The 27,693-nt window shown below is 39.1% G+C and overlaps 2 protein-coding genes across 6 annotated transcripts in view; one reads left to right on the forward strand and one right to left on the reverse strand.

The window, feature by feature from the left end:
- FAM185A (family with sequence similarity 185 member A) overlaps positions 1 to 3,260 on the forward strand; it is a 40,373-nt gene extending 37,113 nt beyond the window's left edge. For both annotated transcript variants that reach the window (XM_007530804.3, XM_060196365.1), the window contains one exon: positions 1,314 to 3,260. In XM_007530804.3, coding sequence (XP_007530866.2) covers positions 1,314 to 1,426 — 113 coding nt within the window. In that variant the 3' untranslated portion in view covers positions 1,427 to 3,260. The remainder of the gene's footprint in view (positions 1 to 1,313) is intronic.
- FBXL13 (F-box and leucine rich repeat protein 13) overlaps positions 1 to 27,693 on the reverse strand; it is a 329,012-nt gene that overhangs the window by 9,424 nt on the left and 291,895 nt on the right. For all 4 annotated transcript variants that reach the window (XM_060196358.1, XM_060196360.1, XM_060196359.1 and 1 more), the window contains 3 exons: positions 19,750 to 19,884; positions 12,476 to 12,639; positions 6,019 to 6,217 (listed from right to left, as the gene is read on the reverse strand). In XM_060196358.1, the coding sequence (XP_060052341.1) occupies positions 6,052 to 6,217; positions 12,476 to 12,639; positions 19,750 to 19,884 (465 nt within the window). In that variant the 3' untranslated portion in view covers positions 6,019 to 6,051. The remainder of the gene's footprint in view (positions 1 to 6,018; positions 6,218 to 12,475; positions 12,640 to 19,749; positions 19,885 to 27,693) is intronic.

A 27,693-nucleotide genomic window follows, 5' to 3' on the forward strand; every position in this document is an offset into this window, starting at 1 on the left:
GTACACCAAGTTCCGTGCACATACTACCTACCTTGGCGCGAGGACCTGAATTCATGCTCCAGTCCCTACAGGAGGAACTCTCATCGTCTCTCTCCCCCACTCCATCCCACTTCTCTCTCAATTTCTCTCTGTCCTATCAAATAAAACAAAAATTTTAAATGATTATTCTAAAAAGAAACAAAAAAAAGAAAGAAATAACATGAATAGCTGTGTTCAGGAAAGGATGCAGTGAACTCCAAAACTAGTTTAAGACTCAAGTCAAAGAGAAAAGCAAGAGGTCAGAGAATTTGTATTTAAAAAATCTTACTAGAATTTTAGAGAATGCATACCCTGTTAAGCACACATATTACCACACACAAGCACCTGGGTTCGAGCTCCCTCTCCTCACCTGCAGGGGATCCACTTGAAGTAGGTCTGCAGGTGTCTGTCTTTCTTTTTATCTCCCCATCCTCTTTCAGTTTCTCTCAGTCCTATCTAATAAAAATGTTTAAACATTAGAAAAAATGAGGGGCCAGCTGGTAGCACAGTGGACTAAGCAAGCACACATGGCTCGGACTAAGCGCACATGGCTCAAAATACAAGGACAGACATAAGGATCCTGGTTCAAGCCCCTGCCTCCCCACCTGCAGGGGGCTCGCTTTACAAGCAGTGAAGCAGGTTCAGGTGTCTGTCTTTCTCTTCTGCACTCTGTCTTCTCAGTTCCTCTCTCGATTTCTCTCTGTCCTGTCTAATAACAGCAACAACAATAATAGCAACAACAACAATAAACAACAAGGGCAACAAAAGGGAAAAAACTGACCTCCAGGAGCAGTGGATTTGTAGTGCAGGCATTGAGCCCCACCGATAACCTTGGAGGCAGAAAAATAGAAAAAAGGAAAAAATGTCCACCGGGGAAAGGGGATTCATAGTTCTGGCACCAAGCTCCAATAACCGATAACCCTGGAGCTGCCCCCCATCAAAAAAAAATTACTGACACAATGTAGATTAGTGAGTACGGAGGGCTAAGGAAGGAACAGTGATAAAAGGCAAAGTAGAGGGGACAGGATGGAAAGATTAAAAAAGGACACAGATGTCATTTTCTCGATTGAGATGGCTACACATATCTTTACACTAGTTGAAATTACATACTTTAGATACATGTAGTTTATTTTGCCTTATATACTTGAAGCCCTTTTAAAAGCCAACATATAAAAAGATTTTTATTTTTCCAAAATGTTTTTTTTTTTTCAGTTTTAGATGTGTATTTTTAGGATCTGTATAATCAAATATTTCACTTACCAATTTAGATGTAACTTTCTCTAATTCTGTTTCAGGGCAAATGAATCAAGCAAACAAGCATGAAAAATGGATTAAAGCTGATGCCCCAAAAGGCACTATTAACTTTAGAAGTCAAAGCTGGTTTCAGTCCCTGAAACTGCAGGACTAAAACTAGTTTGAAATGTATTTACAGTTTTAAATACTGGAGCAGATTTATGACTACAAAAGTACAAGAACCAAACTTCAAATAAAAATTGAAAAGAATACTGGTGATTATCGAGTCAGAATGTGGAGTTTTTCAAGATTTGCACTTAGCTTTTGTATCAGATTTCTTTTGCTATATTCTAAACTGAAATTTACACTCTTCAAAGTAGAAAACCCTTTTACAAGTACGATTCTGTAAGTCGAGAGTCCTGCTTGGCTATGTTTATTCAGATTATTCACAAAACTGTACTAAAGACATTGGCTGGGCTGAGTTATTTTGTGATTGCTTTGAAGAAAATCCTATGTCAGAGACCACCTCTGTTGTTGGCAAAACCCATAATCTATGTCTATGTGAGTGAAGACTCTTCTTTCACTGAGTGAGCCATTGAGCTAAGCTTAGAGAGACCAACCTTCTCATATGACCCTCTATCTTCAAGGAAACAGTTACATATTCTGTTCTTCACATATTGTGAATGTCTGACATCTTCTGCAGCCAACTAGATTTAAAAGATCTCATTTAATTAGATCAGGCCTCCTCAAGATAATCTGTTTTGCTATTGAATATAATGCAGTCGTAGAAGTGATAGTCTCATAACTAGTTCTCATCCACACCCAAGAGGAGGAGATTACTCAAAGGCATAGGTAAGGGAGCCAGTATCTTAGCATTCTTTATACATAACTCCCATGTAACATGTTTTCTGTTTAATTCTTATAGCATCAGTATAAAATTAAGTTGTGAATAAAGCACACTGAATGAGATCAAAGTCATATTACTGACTCTTTTTTTCACATTTTTCTCTTTATTAGGGGATTCATGTTTTACAATTGACAGTAAATACAATAGTTTGTACATGCATAACATTTCCCATTTTTCTCACATACAATACAACCCCCACTAGGTCCTCTGCCATCATGTTCCAGGACCTGACCCCCCCCCCACGCACCCCATAGTCTTTTACTTTGGTTCAATACAACAACTTCATTCCAAGTTTTGCTTAGTGTTTTCTCTTCTGATTTTGTTTTTCAACTTCTGCCTCTGAGATCATCCCATATTCATCTTTCTATTTCTGACTTATCTCACTTAACATGATTCCTTCAAGCTCCATCCAAGATGAAGTAAAGAAAGTAGGTGAATTCACTATTTTTTATAGCTGAGTAGTATTCCATTGTGTATATAGACTCCAACTTGCTCAGCCAAATTGTTGGACATCTGGGTTGTTTCCAGGTTTTGGATTTATTACAAATAGTAATAAATTTATTACAAATTGTGCTGCTATGAACACAGGTATGCACAGATCTTTTTGGATGGGTATGTTTGGTTCCTTAGGATACATCCCCAGGAGAGGAATTGCAGGGTCATAGGGTAGGTCCATTTCTAGCCTTCTGAGAGTTCTCTATAGACTACTCTCCACAGGAGTTGGACCAACTGACATTCCCACCAGCAGTGCAGGAGGGTTCCTTTGTCCCCACAACCTCTCTATTTGTTGATGCTACTTTTTCTGATGTATGACATTCTCACAGTGAAGTGGTACCTCATTGTCTTTATTTGCATTTCTTTGACAAATCAATGACTTGGAGCATTTTTTCATGTTTCTTGCCTTTGAGATTTCTTATTCGGTGAGTATTCTGTCCATGTCCACTCCACATTTTTGGATGAGGTCATTTGTTTTCTTGTTGTTGAATTTGGCGAGCTCTTTATATATTTTGGTTATTAAACTCTTGTTTGATGTATGGCATGTAAAGATCCCACTTTAACTCAGTTTTGAAGCAAGCAAATAAAATACTGTTTGGTTTCCAGAGTGCCTAATTTTGTTTCTCCTTCCCCTGGTCTTCCCATTCACATGTTAATTTTTTTTATTCTAGTAAGCAGTTGCCTCTCATAGATTTCTTCAGTTGTGTGCATCAGATATTTAATAGTAGACATTTGGGAATCAGAAGTCAACTTTTATTTGACTATCAAAAATTTCCAAATATAGTTAAATAACCACCCAAAATCTGGGAAGTCATCGTCTTACACCTATCTTCACATCTTAAAATCTTCTAACTTAGCTGGCCCTTGTGTTGCCCACATGCAGCACCCATTCTACACTTTAGTTATACTAGCTGATGTCAAGGGAGGGAGGGATTTGGGGCCTGATTGCTCATCTGGGAGACCTCCAGCTTGGCTATTGGCTCAGCCCAGTTTATAGCCCCTACCACGCCACACTTGAGTTCTATAGCACTGAAGAAAGCTTGGATACTGAGGTGCTTCTCTCTTCTCTGTTTCTGTTTTGGTTTTGAGAAAATCAGCTCAGAGCAATGAAGCCCTGGCTATCATAAAAAAAAAAAAGTGAAGAGATTATCAAAAGCTTTAATGTTGTACCCTACTAACGTAACACCTTGTATAGCCCTTTAAGATCTTTTATGATAATTTGTATATAGCTTTTATATCCTTTGAGTTTTATCCTTCAAATTTGTGGGATATAAAAAGATAGTGATGAGTCTCATTTAAGAGATAAGTAACAGGGAAAATAGAAAAGTTGAAAGACTATTGCTGAGACATAGCTCATGTAATAGAGTGCACAGTTCACTGCTCATGAGTCCCTGCGTTTGAGCCCAAGACTACAGGGAAGGCCACTACATTGAGTATGGCACCAGGGGCGTTTCATAGATGGTGAGGCGCTGCTGTGGTGTCTTTCCTGTCTCCCTTTTCATCTCAAAAAAAAAAATTAAAATAGGAAACTGGACCATGAGGTCCCTCAGCAGTATCACCTATATTCTGCTGCTGCATTAAAAAAAAAAAAAAAAAAAAAAGATTGGATAGAAAGGCTGGGGGTATGGATCAATCTGTCAACGCCCATGTCCAGTGGAGAAGCAGTTGCAGAGCGAGACCTTTCACCTTTTGCTCCCCATAAAGATCTTTGGTTCAGGGGACCGGGTAGTGGCACACTGGGTTAAGCAAACACAGAGTGAAGCACAAGGACAGCACAAGGATCTTTATTCCAGCGTCCAGATCCCCACCTGCAGGGAGGTCGCTTCAAAAGTGGTGAGACAGGTCTACAGGTGTCTATCTTCCTCTCCTCTCTGTCTTTCCCTCCTCTCTCAATTTCTCTCTGTCCTATCCAACAACAACAGCAGCAGCAATAACAGCAACAACTGCAATGGAAAAAAGATGGCCACCAGGAGCAGTGGATTTGTAGTGCAGACACTGAGCCCCAACGATAACCCTAGAGAGGAAAAATATATACAGAAAAAAATTATATATATATAGATATATAGATATAGATCTTTGCTCCATACTCCCAGAGGAATAAGGAATAGGGAAATTTCCAATGGAAGTTTAGAATGGAAGGATAGAATATGGAACTGTGGTGGTGGGAATTGTACCCCTCTTATCCCACAATCATGTCAATCATTATTAAAACACTAATAAAAAAAATTTTTTTAAGACTGATCTGATAGTACAGGTACAACTTATTTATAGCAGTCAGAAAATAATTGTGCTTTCTTCTGGACCCTATAAATATCATTTATATAATTCAAATAGTGCACTGCCATGAGTCTATTAAAAATCTAAAAAGTTATTTTTATCAGAATGGGAAAAGCCCATAGATAAAAGCTTAATAAACATTAACCTGTATGTAATTAACAACCTGTGTTCCCCGCAATAACCACCACAGTTCTCACAAAATCTGAAAGATAAGTTTGGTCTTATTTTTCCTAGTTTGGATGTTTTGATTATCTACATCTTAGATATGAACAAAACCATCTGGTAATTGTCTTTCTTCTCTTTACTTACTGATTTATGTGACCATCTTTGCCTTTTCATTTCTCAAGAGAAGATCCTAAATTCCTTCACTAAAGTCTTTACATCTCTCAGGGTTATTTCATACAATTATAACTTTAAGTTAGGCAAGTTCATCAAAACTATTGACTTAACTAAGGTAAAAATAGGTGCGAAATTTATAGAGTGGCAGTATTTTATTTAACCATTTTTAGCCAAGAAAGAACACTTTGACATGTGTTTCCTGCCTACCTCCCAGGCCTCACAAGGAAGCCCAGCACTTACCAATGAGCTACCTCCCTGGTTGGTTGATTTGACTTTAAAATAAATTACTATATAGAGTGTTGGATGGTAGCGCAGCGGGTTAAGAGCACATGGCTTGAAGCGCAAGGACCTGCTCAAAGATCCCGGTTCGAGCCCCTGGCTCCCCACCTGCAGGGGGGTCGCTTCACAAGTGGTGAAGCATGTCTGCAGGTGTCTTTCTCTCCCCATCTCTGTCTCCCCTCCTCTCGATTTCTCTCTGCCCTACCCAACAACAGCAATGACAATAATGATAACAATAACAAGAGCAACAAGATGGAAAAAAATGGCCTCCAGGAGCAGTGGATTCGTAGTGCAGGCTCTGAGCCCCAGCAATAACCCTGGAGGCAAAAATAAATAAAACAAACAAGCAAATAAATAAATAAGATTCTTGGAGTAAGAACTGGGGTGATTTGCTATTTGTTTACATTGTAATTGACATCTACTTAGTAAAAATACTTGTATTGAATGAAGTTGCCAAATTCTAGAATTACTTTTGTTCTTCTTTCTGATGACTAGTGGTGAGGCTACTGCATGCTTCTTCGCAAACTGTTGAGATGAGATCTTTTATATTTTATATTTTGTTGCTCTTCAAGAGGCTTGCCTTCCCTATCATAGCCAAACCACAGTGGAGGGTCATCAGGTTTATATTCTTGCTGCTGAACAACAGATGACATTTTCTTAGCTGCCTCCCTGTAATGACAGTGGTTCTCATCAGCTTAGTTGCAGAAGTAATCACTTAAGCAGCGTGTTCACAACAAATCAAAATGGAGGGAAAGCACATTGTCAGAAGCTGAATTCATTTCACAGCTATCTTGCTATGCTGAAGAAGAAGGGTGTGGATAATTGTTCTGATCAGTATCTCAAAGTGTAAATAGCTCTTGGCTCAGGAATGAGCAGGCAGAGTAAATAGGTAATTATGCATAACCATGGAGTGGGAACATTGAAAGTACTCTCTAGTTTCTTGGATATGGTAGTACCCTTACCAGCCTGGCCATGTACCTGAGCAACTCATGACCCAGTGTCCACAGGTACCAATGAGTACATGGATGAAACACCAGGGAGACCCATAAACCTGCTGAAAATCCACATAATTTTCTATTATTTCTCTGAGGCTGCAGTTTTCATCAAATTCTCAAAGGTGTTCAAAACAAAAATGATTAAAAATATTGTTACCGCCTTTCTTAGGAAGAAGAAAGCATGAAGCCATTAGGAGAGAAACACATTTAACTTGAAAACAATGTCATTTTCAAAGCTAGAAGAATTTTCCTAGAAAGATGATTCAAATGAGACCAATGCCAAAAAGGACATGAGAAATTTGCAACCTGTTTAGGATCAGAAATTAGTAACTTTGCACATGAAGAAGCTACTTTGCCCACTACTACTATGTATTAACTGAAGTTATTAAGGGCGAAAAGTCTAGAAATCTAGTCAACAACTCAGTTGACTCAGTGATTAATATGCAAATATTGGCATGTGCTGGGAATCAAATGTGTGTTCAGTCACTGTAAGAGTTAAATCAGGCAAGAATTAGAAAAAAAGATTAAAAAACATTTTAAGATGTTTCACTTGAATTAAATCTTAGATGTATTTAACTAATTGTAACCAAATTCAACAGAGACATTCAGAGCATTGCTAATTCTTTTACCATATTCTTGGCTTATATATTTACACACATACACACACACACACACACACACACACACACTTAAAGAACAATTGTTATTCTGATTCTTAGTTCTAAACTAAAACTTTGTAAGTCAGTCTCTTCTCTTTAGAGAAATACTTCCTCCCAAGTTTGAAAAAATATATGTGTGTGTGTGTGTGTGTGTGTGTGTGTGTGTGTGTGTGTGTGGCTAACAATATGGTTTTGTTAAAATTTTAATAATTTTTAATGTGGTTCTATGTTGTAAATAATCTTGATAAACTAGACCAGGTGGTGGCACTCATGGTTGAGCGCACATGTTACAATGCACAAGGACCCAGATTTAAGCCCCCAGTCCCCACCTGCAGAGGGAAAGCTTTGAAGCAGTGCTGTGGACATCTCTGACTTTCTCTCTCTCTCTATCCCCCATCCCTTTCAGTTTATCTCTGTTCTATAAAATAGTTTAAAAAAATAATTTAAAAAAACGTAGTTTTTAAAAATAAATAAAATAATTATAATTATAATTAATAATAATAAAATAATTTTTAAAAACAAGCAGTGAAGCAGGGCTGCAGGTGTCTCTCTGTCTCTCCCTCTGTATCACCCCCTTCCCCCTCTATTTCTAGCTGTCTCTAATAAATAAATAAAGATAATTTAAATTTTTTTAAATAATCTTTATAAACCCTCTAAATCAGTTATCACTTTGTAAAATTTTGGCTTTCTCATTTCTATCTTCACAGGGGCTTTTTCCCTTTTTAACTCTGTGGAATTAAGACTGTACTTTTCTGAAGGTGTGAAATTGTTTTCCTTCAAATACAAAATTACTGGAGGAATCTGAAGCATGAAACAGTGACACTGTCAGCTTCAAATGAGTAAAACACTCTCCAAGACAACAGAACTCCATTGTTACTTAGCATCCCCAGCCCTGCTTATCTGAACTTTAAAAAGTCCAAATTGACTAATCCAATCCTTTCCCTTCCTTCTTTGAAATCTATAGGAGTTTAGTAATAAAATTAATTTCTTGGTAGCACGGAGTTTTTTTATTGTTGTTTTTTTTAATACACAGCAGAACTTGGACTGAAACTAGCTTTATAACATTGTTTATCATTAAAATCTTTGTTATTTTCCTTGTATTTAAACTAGCTATCTTTTAACCACCCTATTAGATCCTTTGGCAACTTCACTTGGGTTCTGGTCAAGGGAACAAATCAGTTGGAAAGTTTAACTGAGGCTTTATTTTTTTTAACAGCTGTGAAAAAGCTGTGTGTTTGTACACATTTTGTAAAAATGCATTCTTGAAATGTGGAAATCGAATGCTCTTGTCCAAAACAACTTTTTTCTCAAGGGCACTGGTGGTATAGTGGTGAGCATAGCTGCCTTCCAAAACTAACTCTTTTCTCACACCACACACTCTTGATGTCCCTTCTCGTTCGCCCTCTTCACCTCCCTCATCTCCTTCTTTCTCTCTGGAACTTACTTCTCTAATAAATGGTTAATACATAGGGTCTAGGAAATATTAAAAAGAGAATTTATACTTAGGAACCACTGTGTTTTAAGTTTCTTAGAGCTCAAATGGAATCTTTGATTACTTCTACTCTAGCTTGACCTTAATTGACTCCAAAATATGTCTCTCTGTCTCTCTCTCTCTCTCAATCACACACACACACACACACACACCACACTCATGATTTTGAGAATTAAATACTACAATGGCTAGTCATAATTATTCATTAAACCTGGAGAAAGATGTTTCTCAAATCACCACAGAACATACATTTTCAAAAATATACCATAAAAAAGATATGAAGTTTCAATTAGATAGTTAATAATGAAAAAAAGTAAAATTTTAAATAACCCCATCCAAAAATGGGGAGTGGACATGGACAGAATAGACACCAAAGAAGAAATCTGAAAGACCAAGAAACAGGAAAAAATGCTTCAAGTAGGGAGTCGGGCTGTAGTGCAGTGGGTTAAGTGCAGGTGGCACAAAGCGCAAGAACTGGCATAAGGATCCTGGTTTAAGCCCTGGCTCCACAAGCGGTGAAGCAGGTCTGCAGGTGTCTATATCTTTCTCTCCCCCTCTCTGTCTTCCCCCTCCTCTCTCCATTTCTCTCTGTCCTATCCAACAACAATGACAACAATAATAACTACAACAATAAAACAGCAAGGGCAACAAAAGGGAATAAATAAATAAATATTTTTTAAATGCTCCAAGTCATTGTCAGAGAAATGCAAATAAAGACAATGAGATACCACTTCACTGTGAGAATGTCATACATCAAAAAAAGTAGCATTAACAAATGTTGGAGAGGTTGTGGGGACAAAGGAACCCTCCTGCACTGCTGGTGGGAATGTCAGTTGGTCCAACTCCTGTGGAGAGTAGTCTATAGAGAACTCTCAGAAATAGACCTGGGGATATATCCTAAGGAACCAAACATACCCATCCAAAAAGAATTGTGTATACTTGCATTCATAGCACAATTTGTAATAACCAAAACCTGGAAGCAACCCAGGTGTCCAACAACAGATGAGTGGCTGAGCAAGTTGGAGTCTATATACACAATGGAATACTACTCAGCTATAAAAAATGGTGAATTCACCATCTTCACTTCATCTTAGATGAAGCTTGAAGGATTCATGTTAAGTGAGATAAGTCAGAAACAGAAGGATGAGTATGGGATGACCTCACTCATAGACAGAAGTTGAAAAATAAGAACAGAAGGAAAAACTCAAAGCAGAACTGGAGTTGTTGCATTGGACCAAACTAAAAGACTCTGGAGTGGGGTGGGGGGAGTCTGGGTCCTGGAACATGATGGCAAAGGAGGACCTAGAGGGGGTTGAATTTTTATGTGGAAAACTGAGAAATATTACATATGTATAAACTGTGTTATCTTACTGTGGACTGTAAACCATCAATCCTTCAATAAAGAAATGAAAAAAGTGAAGTTTCCAAATTATGTGTTTTTCTTAAATGGGATTCAAGATTATCTCTGTAATAACATTATTATTACCTTCCCTTTTATGTCCTTCTAGTTTCTTCAGTAGAGACACCTGCAACATCTTGGAGTTTCTCCCCTGCAAGTGGTGACCCAGGCTTAAATCCAGGTCCTTGAGGGCTATAATTTGTATGTTCTACCAGGTGTGCCACTAGCCAGTCCTCCAGTACTGTCACTTCTTAGTATTCATTTTTCTAGCCTACAGAAAAGACTATGACCTTCAGGAGTTGACCAAGGATTCTCATCTTGAACACTTCATAGATGGTTGGAGGAGGAAATAGAAACAGAGAAGAAAAAGAAGATGGTGATCATCTTGCAGCTTCAGGATTGCTCTCTGTGATATGGCGTCAACAGAAGCAGCAACCAAGGGATGTAAATGAACCAACAAATGCAGAAATAATCCTTGAGACACATAAACCCAAAGGCAGAGGAAGAGGAACACAGTGAGCACTGGAAAGGAGACAAAGAACAAGTCACAGAGCTCCCTGTCCGGATTCCTCAGACCCCAGTTCACAGCATTGTCACCTACATCTACAAGCCTGTCAGACCCTGTACATGAAGCCCTGAGTGAATCTCCCACCCCAAGATAACTGGTCTCAGCCTGTCGGCACTACCACTAGGAAGGGCCTCACCCTACCCCTGAACTCAACCAGAAACCCATAGAGCCAGACTTGTGCCCCAGTTGGTCCAGGTCCCACTATGTTCTGATAAATGCCAATCCTAGCTCCCACGTGCAAACCAGGGAGCCAGAACAACATCTCACCTCTCCCCACCTTCCACCCCCAGGCTTCACTGTATTAGGGTGGGCAAATGTGGTCCCCAATTACTTGTGCATCTAGGGGAATCATACAGGGCCCTCCCCACAAAGCCCCATTGTGTTTGGGCTGGGGAGTGTGGTCCCCAATTACCATATGTGTGTACCTAAGGAAACCAGAGCGGTCTTTTCCCCAGGCTCCACTGTCTTTGGGCTCATGGTGAAACAGAACTGGAAGTCCATAATTAAGTCCCCATATCTATGGGCAACTCATTTTTAACAAAGGGGCCAAGAACATTAAATGGAGAAAGGAGAGTCTCTTCAACAACTGGTGCTGGGAAAAACTTGGCTGAAATATGCAAATGAATGATAGTGAATCACCAAATCCAAAAGTTAACTGTAAGTGGATTAAAGACTAGAAACTATCAAATACTTAGAAGAAAACATTGACAGGACATTTCATGACCTATACTTCAAAAATATCTTCAGAGATTCAAATCCAACAACAATAAACAAAAATCAATGGTCCTACTTCAAACTGAAAAACTTCTGTACAGCAAAGGGTGTCACCAAACCAATGGAAAGATATCCTAAGGCATGGCAGAAGATTTTTATACATACTTCAGATAACAGTCTAATAACAAAATTCATAAAGAGCTCAGTAAACTTAATACCAAGAAAACGAACAACCCCATAAGAAAATGGGATAAGGACATAAATAGAGATTATTGGTGATATTTTTTTACTCTCAGATGCAAGTCCAGTTCTCAGCCCTATTGAGAAGTGATTATGTTTTTCCCATTTTAGTGCTGGGTAGGATGAGGTCACACTACTGCCCACTGTCCTTGGTAGAGCTGGTTACAAGGAAAAATGACCTCTGTAAGAAGGATGTGGTAACCATTCAAGATAGATCTGTGGGCTTGGAAAAGGGGCATAAGATATACTCCTGGGGAATGGGGGGTAGATGGGGGAAAGGTGTACCTTTTAGGAGGGCAGGAGCTAGACAGGATTATAGAAGCTGCCTTCCCAGTAAAAGTTTAGTCTGACCTTCACCACCTCTACTTATAATCATCTGTTCACCCAGTGAAGGCCAGGCTGCATCATTATCCTAACCACCTGTACTATCTCAGACTTTCTATACATTCTTAACCCAACTTTAGTCATTCTGTCCTATATTGAGGCCTACTTAATCACTATCAGATTATAAGCACATATTATAAGCATATTCAGGGGCTATAATCTGAAAATTTCCTTTCACAAGGAACTCCAGGGAAAGGTGGAATAGGGAGGGGTGGAAGAGAACTGTGGAGGCCGATGCATAATAAAATTATGCATGTGACAATGACTGTACTGTAAAGCATTAACTCCCTCCATTAAAAAAGGTAAAAAAAGAAAAAGACCACCATTTTAGTAGACAGCTCCATGGCTTCAATCAAAACATTGATTTCAGTTATGCAAAAAACAAGTTGAAATATTCTAATCACAATACTTTACAAATGCATGGTTTTGCGTACTTTATTTTCTTGGAATGTGGTCGTTTTCAGGTACCTACTTACTGGGAAATAAGTGTGCAGTATTGCATTTTAAGGATCCGGAGTTGTTTGCAGCCCCTCTGAAGGTGCTGAAGCATTTTGTCAGTAAGCAGGACACAACCAGAAACATCCAAAATGTGCAAGTAGTGGCATTTTGCAGATAGTATTTCCATTGCGGAGTCCGTAATCTGAAAACAGCAAAAGAAAGAACTGATTATTATGATGAAATACATCCCAAGGAAAAACATTGCCCTATAACAATAACATTTCTTTTGCATAATTCAAGATGTTAAGAAATCCAAGATTAAGGTATATACTCAGTCTGAAGAGGGTCTGCTTCCTGGTTTAGGAATCCTTAGATTCCCATATAGATACGTACAGATAATGATGGACCTAGACCTCTAATAGACCACTCTTTTCACCATCACTGGTCATTTCCATCAGGAATGTCATCATAAGCCCATTTGAGGACCTCACCAGGACCTTGCCCTCATTATGAAGTAGCAATGGTAGGGACTGCCCCACTCTCCAGATGGTGACTGGCTCATTCTACTCTGCCACTCAAGGAAGACTGGTCCTGATAAGAGTACAACCTATAATGTTCCCAGATGTGACCATGGACTATGAGCTCAGACTGACAGTGACTTGGAAGATATACTGGCTCCTGTATAAACAAACAAACACTTTTGGGTGGTGAAGACAGCATACTGGTTATGCAAACAGACTTCCATGTCTGAGGCTCCAAGTTCCCAGGTTCCCCCCGTACCACCATAAGCCAGAGCTGACAGTGCTCTGGTAAAATAAACAAACAGGCGCCTATATTAAACCTAGATACTCTCCTCACCTACTTCATATTTACATTCCTTCAGGCACTCTTAGCCTAGACTTGTCAGACAATGTAAGGACTACAAAAGCTGGATAAGTGCAAGAGACCAGCACACTCAAATGATAGCCCTTTTGGTCACTACCAGGCCACCCCATCATCCAGAGCCCTAGTCAGGGAATCCTGGGATTCCCACATAGATATAATGGGCCTAGACCTCTAACCAATCCCTGTCTCTACCATCACTGGTTATCTCCATCAGGAACATCATAAACTCTCTTGTGGGCCTCTACAGGACCTTGCCCTCAATGTAGAATAATACTGGTAGTAATTGCCACACTCTTGGAAGGGAAGCTGGATCAACTTACTCTGCCACTTGAGGAAGACTGGTCCTGAAATGACCAGTCTTAGAATGTTCCTAGTATGCAGCCTAGAATGTTCCTAGCTTTGATCATGGAATGTGAGCTCAGACTGACAGGGATGCAGAGGTCACATAGGCTCCTGTGCTAAATATGAATAGACGTGGGCCCTAGGTCAGACTGATGAGTTTTACAGTTAACAGTATTTATATATTTTCCCATATTTGAAAGCTACTCTCTGCCTTTATCCAGCTTTATGTTCCTATTCCCAACTCTGACACAATCTTCCCAGACAATACTTTTAGTCTACCTGCATGTTAGCTGTCGGGCTTAGGCAAAAATTTGTAAAGTCACAGGCTCATCGGAATATATCTATAGGGGACCAGGTGGTGGTGCACTTCATTGAGTGCATAGGTCACAATGCATAAAGACCTAGGTTCAAGCCCCCAGTCTCCACCTTCAGGAGGAAAGCTTCATAAGTGGTGAAGCAGTGCAGAAGGTGTCTCTCTATCTCTGTGTATCCCCCTTCCTCTCAATTTCTGGCTGTCTCTATCCAATAAATAAATAACAATGATAACAGTGGTTTTTTTTAAAGGAATATACCTAATACAGATTTCCTACCATCTTCCAACATGAAGACCCTAAATCTCATCTGCTATATTTTTACTTTTAGGTTCCTGGTTATTAAACAGTTTGTTCTGCTCTCTCTCTCTCTCTCCATATACATATATATATATACATACATATATATATATACATATATATATATATATATTTCTTTCTTGGGGAAGTAATGTTTTACATTCAACAGTAAATATAACAGTTTGTACATGCATAACATTTCTCAGTTTTCCATATAACAATACAACCCCACTGTCCTCTGTCATCCTTTTTGGACCTGTATTCTGCCTCCCCCACCCCAGAGTCTTCTACTTTGGTGAAACATGCCAATTCTAGTTCAGGTTCTACTTGTGTTTTCTCTTCTGATACTGTTTTCAAACTTCTGCCTGAGAGCGAGATCATTCCACATTCATCCTTCTCTGTTTCTCATTTACTTCACTCAACATATATTTTTCAAGGTCCATCCAAGATCGGCTGAAAACGGTGAATTTATCATTCTTAATAGCAGAGTAGTATTCCGTTGTGTATATATACCACAACTTGCTCAGCCATTCATCTGTTGTTGGACACCTGGGTTGCATCCAGGTTTTGGCTATTACCAATTGTGCTGCTAAGAACATATGTGTACACAAATCTTTTTGGATAAATGTGTTGGGTTCCTTAGGTTATATCCCCAGGAGAGGAATTGCAGGATCATAGGGTAGGTCCATTTCTAGCCTTCTGAGAGTTCTCCAGACTGCTCTCCACAGATGCTGGACCAATTGACATTCCCACCAGCAGTGTAGGAGGGTTCCTTTGATCCCACAACCTCTCCAGCATTTGCTACTGCTACCTTTTCTGATGTATGACATTCTCACAGAAGTGAAGTGGTATCTCATTGTCTTTATTTGCATTTCTCTGACAATCAAAGACTTGGAGCATTTTTTCATGTGTTTCTCAGCCTTTTGGATCTCTTCTGTGGTGAATATTCTGTCCATGAGCTCTCTCCATTTTTGGATGGTGTTATTTGTTTTCTTGTTATTGAGTTTGGCAAGCTCTTTATATATTTTGGTTATTAGCCTCTTTATATATTTTGGTTATTTTGGTTATGTATAGCATGTAAAGATCTTCTCCCATTCTGTGCAGGGTATCTTGGTTTGGGTAGTGGTTTCTTTTGCTGTGAAGAAGCTTTTTAATTTGATGTAGTCCCATAGGTTTATGCTTGCCTTAGTCTTCTTTGTAATTGGATTCGTTTCATTGAAGATGTCTTTAAAATTTATGCGGAAAAGAGTTCAGCCAATATTTTCCTCTAAGTATCTGATAGTTTCTGGTATAACATCCAAGTCCTTGATCCACTTGGAATTAACTTTTGTATGTGGTGAAATACAGTGATTCAGTTTCATTCTTCTGCATGTTCAAACCCATTGTTTCCAACACCATTTGTTGAAGAGACTCTGCTTTCCCCATTTAATAGTCTGGGCACCTTTGTCAAAGATTAGATGTCCATAGGTGTGGGGGCTTCTTCCAGGCTCTCAATTCTATTTCACTGGTCTGTGTGTCTATTCATGTTCCAGTACCAAGCAGTTTTGATAACAATGACCTATAATACAATTTGAGATCTGGGAGTGTGATGCCTCCAGTTCTGTTCTTTCTTCTCAAGATTGTTTTGGCAATTCTAGGTCTTTTCTGGCTCATTTGTTCTATTCTCCTAAAAAATGTGGTTGTGATCTTGATAGGGATAGCATTAAATTTGTAGATGACTCTGGGTAGTATATTCATTTTGAAAATGTTAATTCTTCCAACCCATGAGTATGGAATATCTTTCCACTTCTTTGTGTCTTTTTCAGTTTCCTTGAGTAGTGACTCATAATTTTCAGTATACAAGTCTTTCACTTCTTTGGTTAGGTTTATTCCTAGATATTTTATTATTTTGTTGCTATAATAAAAGGAATTGATTTCTGGATTTCCACTTCTTCTAACTTAGTATTTGCATAGAGGAATGCCACTGACTTTTGAATGTTAATGTTATAGACTGACACCTTACTGTATTGCCTGATGATTTCCAAAAGCTTCTTGCTGTATTCCTTAGGTTTTTCTATGTATACTATTATGTCATCTGCAAATAGGGAGAGTTTGACTTCTTCTCTTCCAATCTGTATCCCTTTAATTCCTTGCTCCTGCCTGATTGCTATGGCAAGAACTTCCAACACTATGTTGAATAGTAATGGTGATAGTGGGAAGCCCTATCTAGTATCTGATCTGATGCTGTCTAGTATCTGATGCTGTCTAGTATCTGATGCTTCCAGGTTTTCACCATTGAGTATGATGTTGGCTGTAGGTTTGCTATATCTAGACTCCACTATCTTGAGAAATTTTCCATCTATTCCCATTTTTATAGTGTTTTGATCATAAACTGATGTTGTATTTTGTCAAGGGCTTTTTCTGCATCTATTGATATGACCATGTGGTTTTTGGTCTTGCTTTTATTGATGTGGTGGATCACGTTGATTGATTTATGTATATTAAATCAACCTTGCATCCCTGGGATAAACCCCACCTGGTCATGATAAATAATCTTTTGAATAGACTGCTGTATATTGTTAGCTAGAATTTTGTTCAATATTTAAGCATCTGTGTTCATCAGACATATTGGTCTGTAGTTTTCTTTTTTGGTTGTGTCCCTGTCTGCTTTTGGTATCAAAGTGATGTTGGCTTCATAGAAGCTGGAAGGGAGTATTCCAGTGTCTTCAATCTTCTGGAGTAGGCCCCACTGCTAAGCCACCAAGTTATAGATCTTCTCCTGAGTTTCCTGGTTAGTTCTTTGTCCCCTGGTGTCAGCACAGGGCCTCCCCACCGATGCTCCAGATTCTGAGGGCAGTAGCAGTGGAGACTCACATTTGGTGAGTCTTAGGGGAGTCCTCACCTCCCTTCAGCCATCTTTTTGTTGGTGAAACAGACTAGAGGTGGTTGTCTCAACTGTTAAATTGTTGGACTGTTACCAGCTACTTAATCTCTCCCTAGGCTCCTCTCTGTCCACGAGCCACACGTGTTTACACTCACTGGTGATTTGGTGGGTTCCTGAAGTCGTTCTAGTCCTGTCTTGTTTCGGTCCCAGGTGCTCTCCTTTAGTATTCCTACTTGACCCAGGAGAGGCGAGGAGAGAAACTCACCTGCTCTCTGCTTTATATCTTAATGCTTTTCAGCCACCAAGTTGCAGATGCTACTAGGACACCAACTTGACTTCCCTAGGCAGATGACCTAACCAATGTGTCCTGGAATCTCACATCCCCAGAGCCCTATCCCAGTAAGGAAAGACAGAAACAAGCTGGGGGTAGGGGCAGACCTGTCGATGTCCATGTCCAGTGGAGAAGCAATTACAGAAGCCAAACCTTCCACCTTCTTCACCCCATAAAGATCTTTGGTCCATACCCCCAAAGGGATAAAGAATACGGAAGCTTCCAATGGAGTGGATGGGATATAGAACTCTGGTGGTGGGAATTATATGGAATTGCATCCCTCTTATACCACAATTTTATCAATCATTATTAAATCACTAATAAAATAAAATATAAACAGGCTGGGCATATGGATTGACCTGCCAGTGCCCACATCCAGTGGAGAAATAATTACAGAAGCCAGACCTTCCACCTTTTCCACTCCCAAAAGAATTCTGGTTCATATTCTCAGATGGGGAGAAATATTATGGGAAGATGACTAGAGGGTTCTGAAACCTAATTCCATCAGGACCCAGAGAAAAAAAGGGGGTGGTGGGATAAGTGTATGTATGACATAGGAAGGAAGAGAAGAGAAGGCAGGGCCACAGAAAAAATAGGCAAATAGATAGATAGATAGACAGACAGACAGACAGTTAATAGAAATAATAGTCAACTCATTTCTGTGGTCTTGGGAGAACCACTGCACTTTCCATTGGAGGGAATGGAGACACAGAATTCTGGTAGTGGAAACAGTGTGAAACTGTACCCCTGTTAACTTGTAATTTTGTAAATCAATATTAAATCACTACTAATAAAAACACTTAAAAATGCTTGTAGGTCTTTTCATCTTGGACTCATCATGGTCCCCAGAGAAATGACTTCCAATCTGCTGCTTGGAGAGAAAGATCTGGCAGCCAAATGCTGTGCTATAAAAGTACTTATGTGTCTGTGTGTTCAGCATTCACTCGGTTCTTGTTTTCTCTTTTGTACCCAAACCCTCAATTATACACTATGTCTTTCAACTCAACAGCCCTGTACAACAAATGATCTATAATACCTGCCACATGACATTTAGCAGTGTCTGAAGACATGTTTATTGTTATGACTGGAGGGTATGGGGACTGGGTGCTACTGACATGGAGTAGATAAAGTCAAGGACTTATGAAACACCCTACCATGAACTGAATAATTCCCCCCTCCCACAAATTATCTCATTCAAAAATATCAATAATACTAATGTTGAGAAATCTAACTCTAGAAAATATATTTTCAATCTTCTGGTGAGGGTAGGAAGAGCCAGTTGCCAAGAGATGTGGACTAGGGAAGGTGGACTAGTGATCTATCTGCTTCTCAAAAAATTTAACTTTATCTCCCATGCATTAACCATCTTCTTAATTCATCTCCAGAAGTACATAGTGAGGCTAGGTTTGAAGATTATCCAGTCAGTTTTCTTCACTGTTGACTTGGAATTCAAAGCTGTCTCTAGTTTGCCAAATTAGTGCTTATATTTGCCAGCTTTCAAAATTGTGTTTCTGTTTCCTCACCTCCTTTCTCTATCCATGCATGTTCTCACTCTTCCTCTGAATTTTAGTTGTGTTTTAAAAGACAACAAAATAATAGAGAGCTTACTGGTAGAGCACATGTCTTGCATATATGAGGCCCTGGGTTTGATCCCCAGCAACATATATGACCTAAGTGGTGCTCATGTGTGTGTGTGTGTGTGTGTGTGTGTGTGTGTGTATGTGTGTGTTTCCACTGCAGCCAGGACTGTTGCTGAGGCCTGGTGCTAACTACAAATCCACTGTTCTCAGCAGCCCTTTTTTTTCTTTTTCTCTTCTTTCTGTTTTTTATTGGATAGAGTAAAGAGAAATTGAGATGGGTGAGGGAGAGAGAGAGACCTGCAGATCTACTTCACCACTCTTAAAGTGTCCTTCCTTGCATGTGGGGGTTAGGGGCTTGAACTCTGTTTCTTTCACATGGCAACATGTGCACTTAACCCAGTGCACCACCACCCAGTAAATCTTTAGCAAACAAACAAACAAAAAAAGTGCACTAGGAAAATAGCTCATGTGGTAGAACATTTATGAGAATTGGTTTAATTTATTTGAAAAATTTACTCTGATACAAATGAAATAAAAAAGCTATTTCCAGTTTTTGGGAAAGAAAAAAATAGTGACAAGTACTGCATACATGGCAAAGAAAACAAGATTGATTATGAATCCAGCCTCTGGCTGCGACCTTGCTTGGCTTCTTTACCTGGAATTCAATTTGATGTGTCTTAATTCTGACACCTGCACTTACCATTGGACATCCAGCAATACTGAGAAATGTGAGATTAGTGCAGTAAATAGCTAGTGCTTTGATAATGTCACTTGACAGCTGGGAGCAATAAGAGACATCCAAGTGTTCCAGAATCAGTGAGCCTTTGCAGAATGCCTGTAAGAAATACCAAAAACAAAGGTTTTTTTTTTTTTTTTCCATTTTGCTCAAATATCATGTACATCTAGCGCCATCTTACCTATGGCAATCATTTTAGAAGTACTACATCTTCTTGCCAAAAAAAAAAAAAAAAAACCCACTATACTCAAATTCCCTTTAGATCAACAGAGATTCATACACCAGCTGAATATCTTAATGATATTCAAATTGGGTTTTTTTTAGGTTACCCAATAAGATATGATTAATAATATTAAAATTTCATTTAGCCAAGTGAATGTAGAAAAAGAAATGTGGAGATGAGAACTGGATGTCAGACAACTCAGAGCTAAAAATGTAGTGGACTGAAATGATAGTAGTCTTCAAAGTCAGGCAAATCTTAGTTTTAATTTCATGTAAACCATGCATTAGTTTTGAAACCATAGGAATGACTGTGATTAATCTTTCTGAGCCACAGTTTTCTTTCTTTAAATTAAAAAATATCTATCTACTGACTCTGTTTTAAAATTCCAACTGTATGAAGGACTGAGAAAGATGTGGAAATCATTGGAAAATATTCCCTTTATTTCAGTAGTTTGTAAATTTCATCCTCATTTTTCAGTTGGGGAAAAAAAAAAGAACTGAATGATAAGAACCCAAGTGGAGAAAGGAGATGGTTGGTGGAATGCATATGTTATAGGCACCAGGAGCCTCCAGCAGTATATGGGAGTACTATGGGCAGCATCTTGGAGTTCCATGGAAGGTGAACAACAGCTAAAGGGTCTTCTCTCTCTCCCTCTCTCTCTCTCTCTCTCTCTCTCTCTCTCTCTCTCATGGACTTTTTAAAAATAAAAATAAGTCAACCTGGAACACTGGCATTGCACATATGAGAGGTCTTGGCACCATATGTCTGCATGAAATTGAAGAACAAGAGCCTATGAGGAAATAAAGTTGAAATTTGTTTCTCTCTCTTTTTAAAATTATCTTTATTTATTTATTGGATAGAGACAGCCAGAAATTGAGAAGGAAGGGAGTGATAGGGAGAGAGACAGAGAGACAATTGCAGCACTGTTTCACCACTTGTGAAGCTTTCCCCCTGCAGGTGGGGACCAGGGGCTCGAACCCAGGTCCTTGTGCATTCTAACAAGTGCACTTAACCAAATGTGCCACCACCCAGCCTCTAAAGTTGAAATTTTAAGAACTGGGTAAGTAGGAGTTGGCTAGTGGCACACCCAATGGAGAATAAACATTACTGTGTGCAGGGACCTAAGTTCAAGCCCTGGGTCTCCACCTGCAAGGGAAAATTTTACAAGTGTTGAGTTAGTGCTATAGGTGTTTTCTTTCTTACTCTCTACTTCTTTCTGTCTCTATTAGAAAACAAGTGTACTGGGAGTTGTAAAGACATAAAAGCACAAATCCTAGCAATAACCCTGGTGGTAAAACAAAAACAAACAAAAAGAATGAAAGGGAAAAAGAAAAAGAGAACCATAGAAGTATCTTAGCTGTAGAGCACAGGGCTTGCATACATGAGGTTTCAGGTAAAATCTCCAGCATTGTGTATGTCAGAGCTAAATAGCATTTTGGTATTTCACTCATAAAAATAAATCTTAAAAAAATGTTTACAACTCAGCACTTATATCAGAACAAAATGATTCACCAACATAATCCTAATAGTAATTGTAAAATATATATTAAAAAATAATTTTAATTTGTTCATAAAGGAAAGGGAATTGGAAATCATGATTAATTCAAGGTATTAATAGTGTACTTATAGGTGTTACAAATATTCTAAGATTTGCCCAAAATTATAAGAATTACACATAGCAAGAGGTTTCACCATATTGTGAAACTACTCAAATTCTTAAAGTTTGAAATTAGAGGCCTCAATATGTTACAGTCTGCCACTAGTTTTAGTTATAGTTTAGTAACCTTAGTGAGTTACTAATTAGGCACTTGTGGGGAAAAGCCCACTGTCTGGGAAATCCAGGCCATCATCTCCATGAGGGTCTGAAAGGGTCGACCCTGAGCCCCCTCCTCACAGAAGGGGTGGTAGGAAGGTTCCCCAGCTGACCTCATGACCTTATGATGGATGGAGTTTTCCAGGCTGGGAACCTTCCTGTACATACTTCCTCGTTCCTTTGAACAAAGGCCATAAGTTACTGTGTATGGCCAACTGAAACCCACCACAAGTATCCTGGCTTTGCTCAACTGCCCCCTTCCCCTCTGCCCTGAGGTGCTCGTAATTAACCCTTAGAGAAAAGTCTGCCTATGAATGATGGCCTCATGACCAGACCTTATATGGTAACTTTCCAGTTATGATCAAATATTTGATAGGTCAAGATTTAACCCTTTATTGTGTATGGATTAATGATTACCTTAACTTTTTTCCTAACCCTTGGGTATATCTACCTGTCTGTACCCCCGAAAAAATGAGTTGTCTCTCTGAAGCTGCTCCTGGAGGAGGTCGTGATCCCTCTCCGTGCAATCTCCCTCATCAGCAGGGTCCCCAGGACCCTTGGGGTGGCCCGTCCCCCCCCTCCTCCGCTGGTGCCGGCCTATGTGCAGAGGACAATCGGCCCCCACAGTCAGTTTTTCTATTCATAGGTGAAAATGAATATTTATCAGACTACATGGCATTTTCCCTTCAGAATGGAAGGTAGATAGTCCTGGCTGTTGAGTCTGTTTATAGCCATCAAGATGATGCCAGAAGTAAAAATTGCTGTTTAGCTTCCCTCCCACTATGTGTGCCAATTTCCTATTGTTTCAGCCCTAAGGAAGACTGGAGAAAGACTAATAAGTTATTTTATTTGGCAATCCCAGGGAAGAAGCAAAACACAAAGTATTCCCAACAGGGAAATATACAGAAGAGTCAGTTTTGCCTAGCAAATAAGGGTAGGGCTGTGGTACCAAATAAAATGGAGTTATGAGTCTGAAAGAGAGCATGTTGGTTGTGCAAAAGACTTTTATGCCTGAGGCTCTGTGGTCTCAGGTTCACCCCCAGCACCACCATAGGCCAGACCCCAGCAGTGCTCTTGTTAAAAAAAAAAAAATAAAGAAATCATGTTAAGTGAGGTAAGCCAGAAAGAGAAGGACGAATATGGGATGATCTCACTCACAGACAGAAGTTGAGTAATAAGAACAGAAAAGGAAGCATAAAGCAGAACTTGGTGTATTGCATAAAGTAAAGGACTCTGGCATACATTTGTATAGTGCATTCCATACTTCAGGGAAAACTAATGGAATTGGTTACTTAACCCTAACTCATCACATTTTCCTGGTCACAACAACCAACAGTGATTCATCTATGACTTCATGCAGAACTTATGTTTCTAAACTGATCAGTACTTTTTAACATTTGGGTTATTCTTGAGGCTAACTCTGTATAGGAATCTGTATTCTCTAGAAATTAAGTGATGTCAAAACTTGGAAAGGTTAGCTTTTCAATTTACTGAGATCCTTCCATGTATTTTTTTATTATAAGTACTTGATCTGATGTGTGCTGCAGATGATCCATAGTATGTAAAGCTCTCCCATTCTGTAGTTTATAAAAATAGACCAATAGCTCCGCATAAAACTGAAAATCTTTTTTACTAAGGAGGTGAAAAACAATTACCAGATGGTTTCATTCATATGTGGAGTATAGAAAATTGAAACACATGAATCTGCAAAGAAAAAAAAGTAGCCAAACTATCTCGAAGACTTTTGTGAGAAAAAGTCACCCCGTTTGGCGGGGGAGGTGTAGGGGAACACAGAAATTTTCTGGTGGTATGTGTAGTATGCGACTGTATCCTGTAAACCACTATTAAAAAAAAAATTAAGTTGCAAAGCTTCTGCACAGTAAAGGGAGTCATTGCCAAAAGAGATAGACTATAGAACAGAGGAATATCTTCCCATGCCATGAAACATCTGAAGCACACAGCAGATAAAGGATTAATAACCAAAATATATATAGAATTCAATAATTCGGGAACAACAAAAAACAACATTAAAAATGAGGGGAGGACATGAATAGAATCATCACCCAAGTCACTGGTTACCAGAGAAGTGCAAATAAAAATGACAATACCACTTTACACTTTGAGTGTCACACATTAACTAGGACAGAAACAGCAAGTGTCAATGAGAATGTGTGTGTGTGTGTGTGTGTGTGTGTGCAGTGGGGCAGGGGAGAACCCTTCTACACTGCTGGTAGTAATGTAGATTGGTTCAATTCCTGTGGAAAACAGTCTGAAGATTTCTCAGATGGGGCCAGAAGGTGGCACACCTGGTTAAGCACACACATTAAAGTGCATAAGGACCTGGGTTCAAGCCCCTGGTCTCTACTCATGGGGGAAAGTTTCACAAGTGCTGAAGCAGGGCTTCAGGTGTTTCTCTCTTTTCCTCTTGATCTCCTTCTCCCCTTTCAATGTTTGTCTCAATTAAATAATAAATAAATAAAGATTAAAAAATAAAAATGAAGTGGCCACATAATAATTTAAAAAATATTTCTCAGAACACGAGAAATAGAACTACACTATGACCCAGCTATTTATCTCCTGTGAATTTATCCAAAGGAAACAAAAACACCCATACAAAGACATCTATGTATATTTATGTTCACAATACAATTTTTAATAACCCGAACTTGGAAGCAACCCAGATTTCCAACAACAGACGAGTGTCTAAGAACACTGTGGTACATATGCATAATGGAATACTACTCAGTTGTACCTTGCCTGGTAGAGCATGTAAGCATGTGCCTTACCATGTGTAAAGCCCTGGCTTTCACTTTGGATGGTACTAGGACACTCCATAGATGATGGAGCAGTACTATGGTGTCTCTCCTCCCTGTCTCTCCCTACTCCCCCTCCTTCTAAAGTGAAGAATGAAAAATTGACTTGGAGATACCACACAGTAGTGATATTAGACAAATATGAGGCCTTAGTGCTGCATTCAAATTTTTTATTTAAAAAATATAGGGATAGATGGGGGTAAATAGCATAATGGTTCTGCAAACAGACTCTTATGTCTGAGGCTTCAAAGTCCCAAGTATAATCCCCTTCCCCACCATAAGATAGAACTGAGCTAGAACTGTTTAAAAAAGATACATGCAAGGAAATAGAGTGATTATGAAATCTATAATACATTTAAGGTAGCAGCCTTCATCCATGGACCATGTGAGGTAAAAAGATGAGCTCAAAGCTATATGCTCAGTACAAATCAATACCAGCCCCCAAATAAATCAGAACTTTCTGTTTTAATTCATATTTTCCTGAAGAGGACATGTAAGTCATATTAAGTATTTTAGTCTGCAGGTATGTTTCAATATAATCATTCAGGAGATTCCAGTTCTTCCTACTGAATTCTTTGCTACAGATAAGATTTTTTGGGTTTGTTTTTTTTTGGCTCTAGTGCTGCATGCAGATTCATACATATATCAAAGCTGTTAATTTTCTTTTTTTGGAAAACACTAAGCACATCCAAGTCTAAGTATGTGTAGTAGAGATGAAAAGAAAATACAAGGGGGTGGAGGAGTCCTTGTGATCCTGGTGTGTGATGGCAGAAAGGAACCCAAGTTGGGAGTGAGAATGTTTTCCAGACATATCACAGACAGAAGAGAAAAACTGTGACTGTATGTCAACAACTGTACTGTGAAGTATTAATGCTTCATTTTCGTAAAGTGATTTAGAAAAAAAAGAAAATACACAAATGATCAAGTTTGACATCTGTCTGTACAGTGTGTCATCAACCAATTTTGCCCTGGATTGAAAAACTTAAAGAAAATATCTAAAGCACTCAGGGAGTTAAATAATTACTTCTCTCATCTTCAGAGCTAAATCAAAGTGCGGAGCTTAATGATGACCGTCTCCTTAACAGGGTTGGTGTAAGAGACCGAGTCTCATTCCTACTTGCTGACTGTCACCATAAAATACTACTGCCAAAGTCATGATTTAAGCCAGATGGACATACCTGTCCCAGATTTAACAACACTCACTCCTCTGTGCTCACCTACGAACTCATCTCTTGACTCTGTTGACTGTTGTTTCATTAGGTTCTGATTCACTTTAATGGAAAACTGGAGGGGTGGCATCCTCTGGATGATTCTGGAAAAATCTTGTGCTTTCAAGAAGCATTTTATATGACAAATACTATCTGGGGCTGCTTTCCATAATTTTACAAGCTAGAACCTGCAAGAAAGCCTCCTTGGGAGGGTGCTGGCTTTGCCTCGTGCACAACCCTGGTTTGAGCCTGGTCCCTCCATCACTGAGGGAGGCTTCTGTGCTGTAGTGTCTTCCCCTCTCTCCCACTGTCTCTCTTGCTCACTGTCTCTGTCATAAAAAGTTGGCCTGAAAGATGATATATAAATAAAAATAAGATAAAACTACAATTTCTTTGACCTCATGTCACATGACATGAGGAGCTACCCTCTACCAAAGACAGTCTTGCTCCCATCAAGTATCAGAACCTGTGAGAGTGGTTGTGGCCTGGGCAGACAGAGCTGAGAAATCTCAGCTTTGCTACTAAAACCAGACTGTGTAAAGCCTGAGGCTTTTCCTGGTGAGTTTCTAGCCCTGCATTTTCATCCTGTCTGCTCAAGAAGTCAGGCTGAGCAAGGTTTATTATTGTTTTTCCCCTTTTCTTTAGTATGACTGGGGAACATTGAAAGGGGAGGGGCGAGAGAGTGGGAAACAGAGAGACACACGCACTGTTTGCTTCACTGCTTATGAAGCTCCCCCTGCATGTGGGGAGCAGGGCCTGAACCCAGGTCCTGTGTGGTAGCATGTGCACTTAACCAGGTGTGCCACCATCACTGAGCAAGGTTTAACAAAGGCCCAGGCCCTCTCTCGGAGGAACAGAAGTAATACAGAATACAGAAAGGACTCTGTAAGGCATAGGGAGGAAGGCCAAGGTACAAAAGAAATAGTTCCAAAGAGTTTTATGATGAAATTTGTTTAAAGCTAAAGTTTAGCTTCAAGTCAGCACAAATGTGACATATTCTATAGCATGTTCCCCAAGTTCTTTCTTTAGAAGAAATATATTTTGCTTCAATTTTATATATTTTCCTCTTTTATCTTGTCTTTTTCAATTTGCACTTGTACTAGAGCTATTTATGTAATTGCCTTATTTTCTGTATTAACTGTAGCTTTTTGAGGACAAAATCCCTATTTAATTAATCTCTGTGGCCTCAATACCTAGCACGCAGAAAGAAGTTCAATGGAAGGGGGGAAGGTATCCAGGGATAATAAAAAATACCTCTTAGCACAGGAGTAAGTGCAATAAACTCCCATACTTCACTCCCAATACACTAAGTCTAGGCCTTCCTTTCACTCTGCTCACTAACTGCCAGTCATGTATGAGAGTGGAAGCACAGTCTACAGCCTACTTACTAGCCTGAGAACAAAGCCTGCCAAGAAAGAGTTTTATGTCTCCAGACAAATTATCTAGCCTCTCAAAATTTCAGTTATCTCATCTGCAATATGAAAATAATATAACCCTTTAATGTGGCACTGGGTTCAAAGAGTTGTGGAACTAAATCTGTTAACAGAAATCTAAGAAGTGAATTTTTGGCTCATAGTAAACAATGAATAGACAGTAGCTTTTACTTATATTCACTGCTCTCTTCTGACTATGATTAACTTTTTGTTTGTTTATTTTGTTTACCCAAAGCACTGCTCAACTGTGGTGGAGGAAGGGATAGAACCTGGGACCTCTTGCATGCAAGTCCTATGTACTACTGCTGCACTGTCTTCCTGGCTATGACTAACAAATTTTAAGACTTAAATATCATAATAAATACGTTTATTATGTGTCCAAAATATTTTGAACACATACTTTCAATAACATTATGTT

Source organism: Erinaceus europaeus, chromosome 8, assembly GCF_950295315.1.
Source record: "Erinaceus europaeus chromosome 8, mEriEur2.1, whole genome shotgun sequence".
NCBI lineage: Eukaryota > Metazoa > Chordata > Mammalia > Eulipotyphla > Erinaceidae > Erinaceus > Erinaceus europaeus.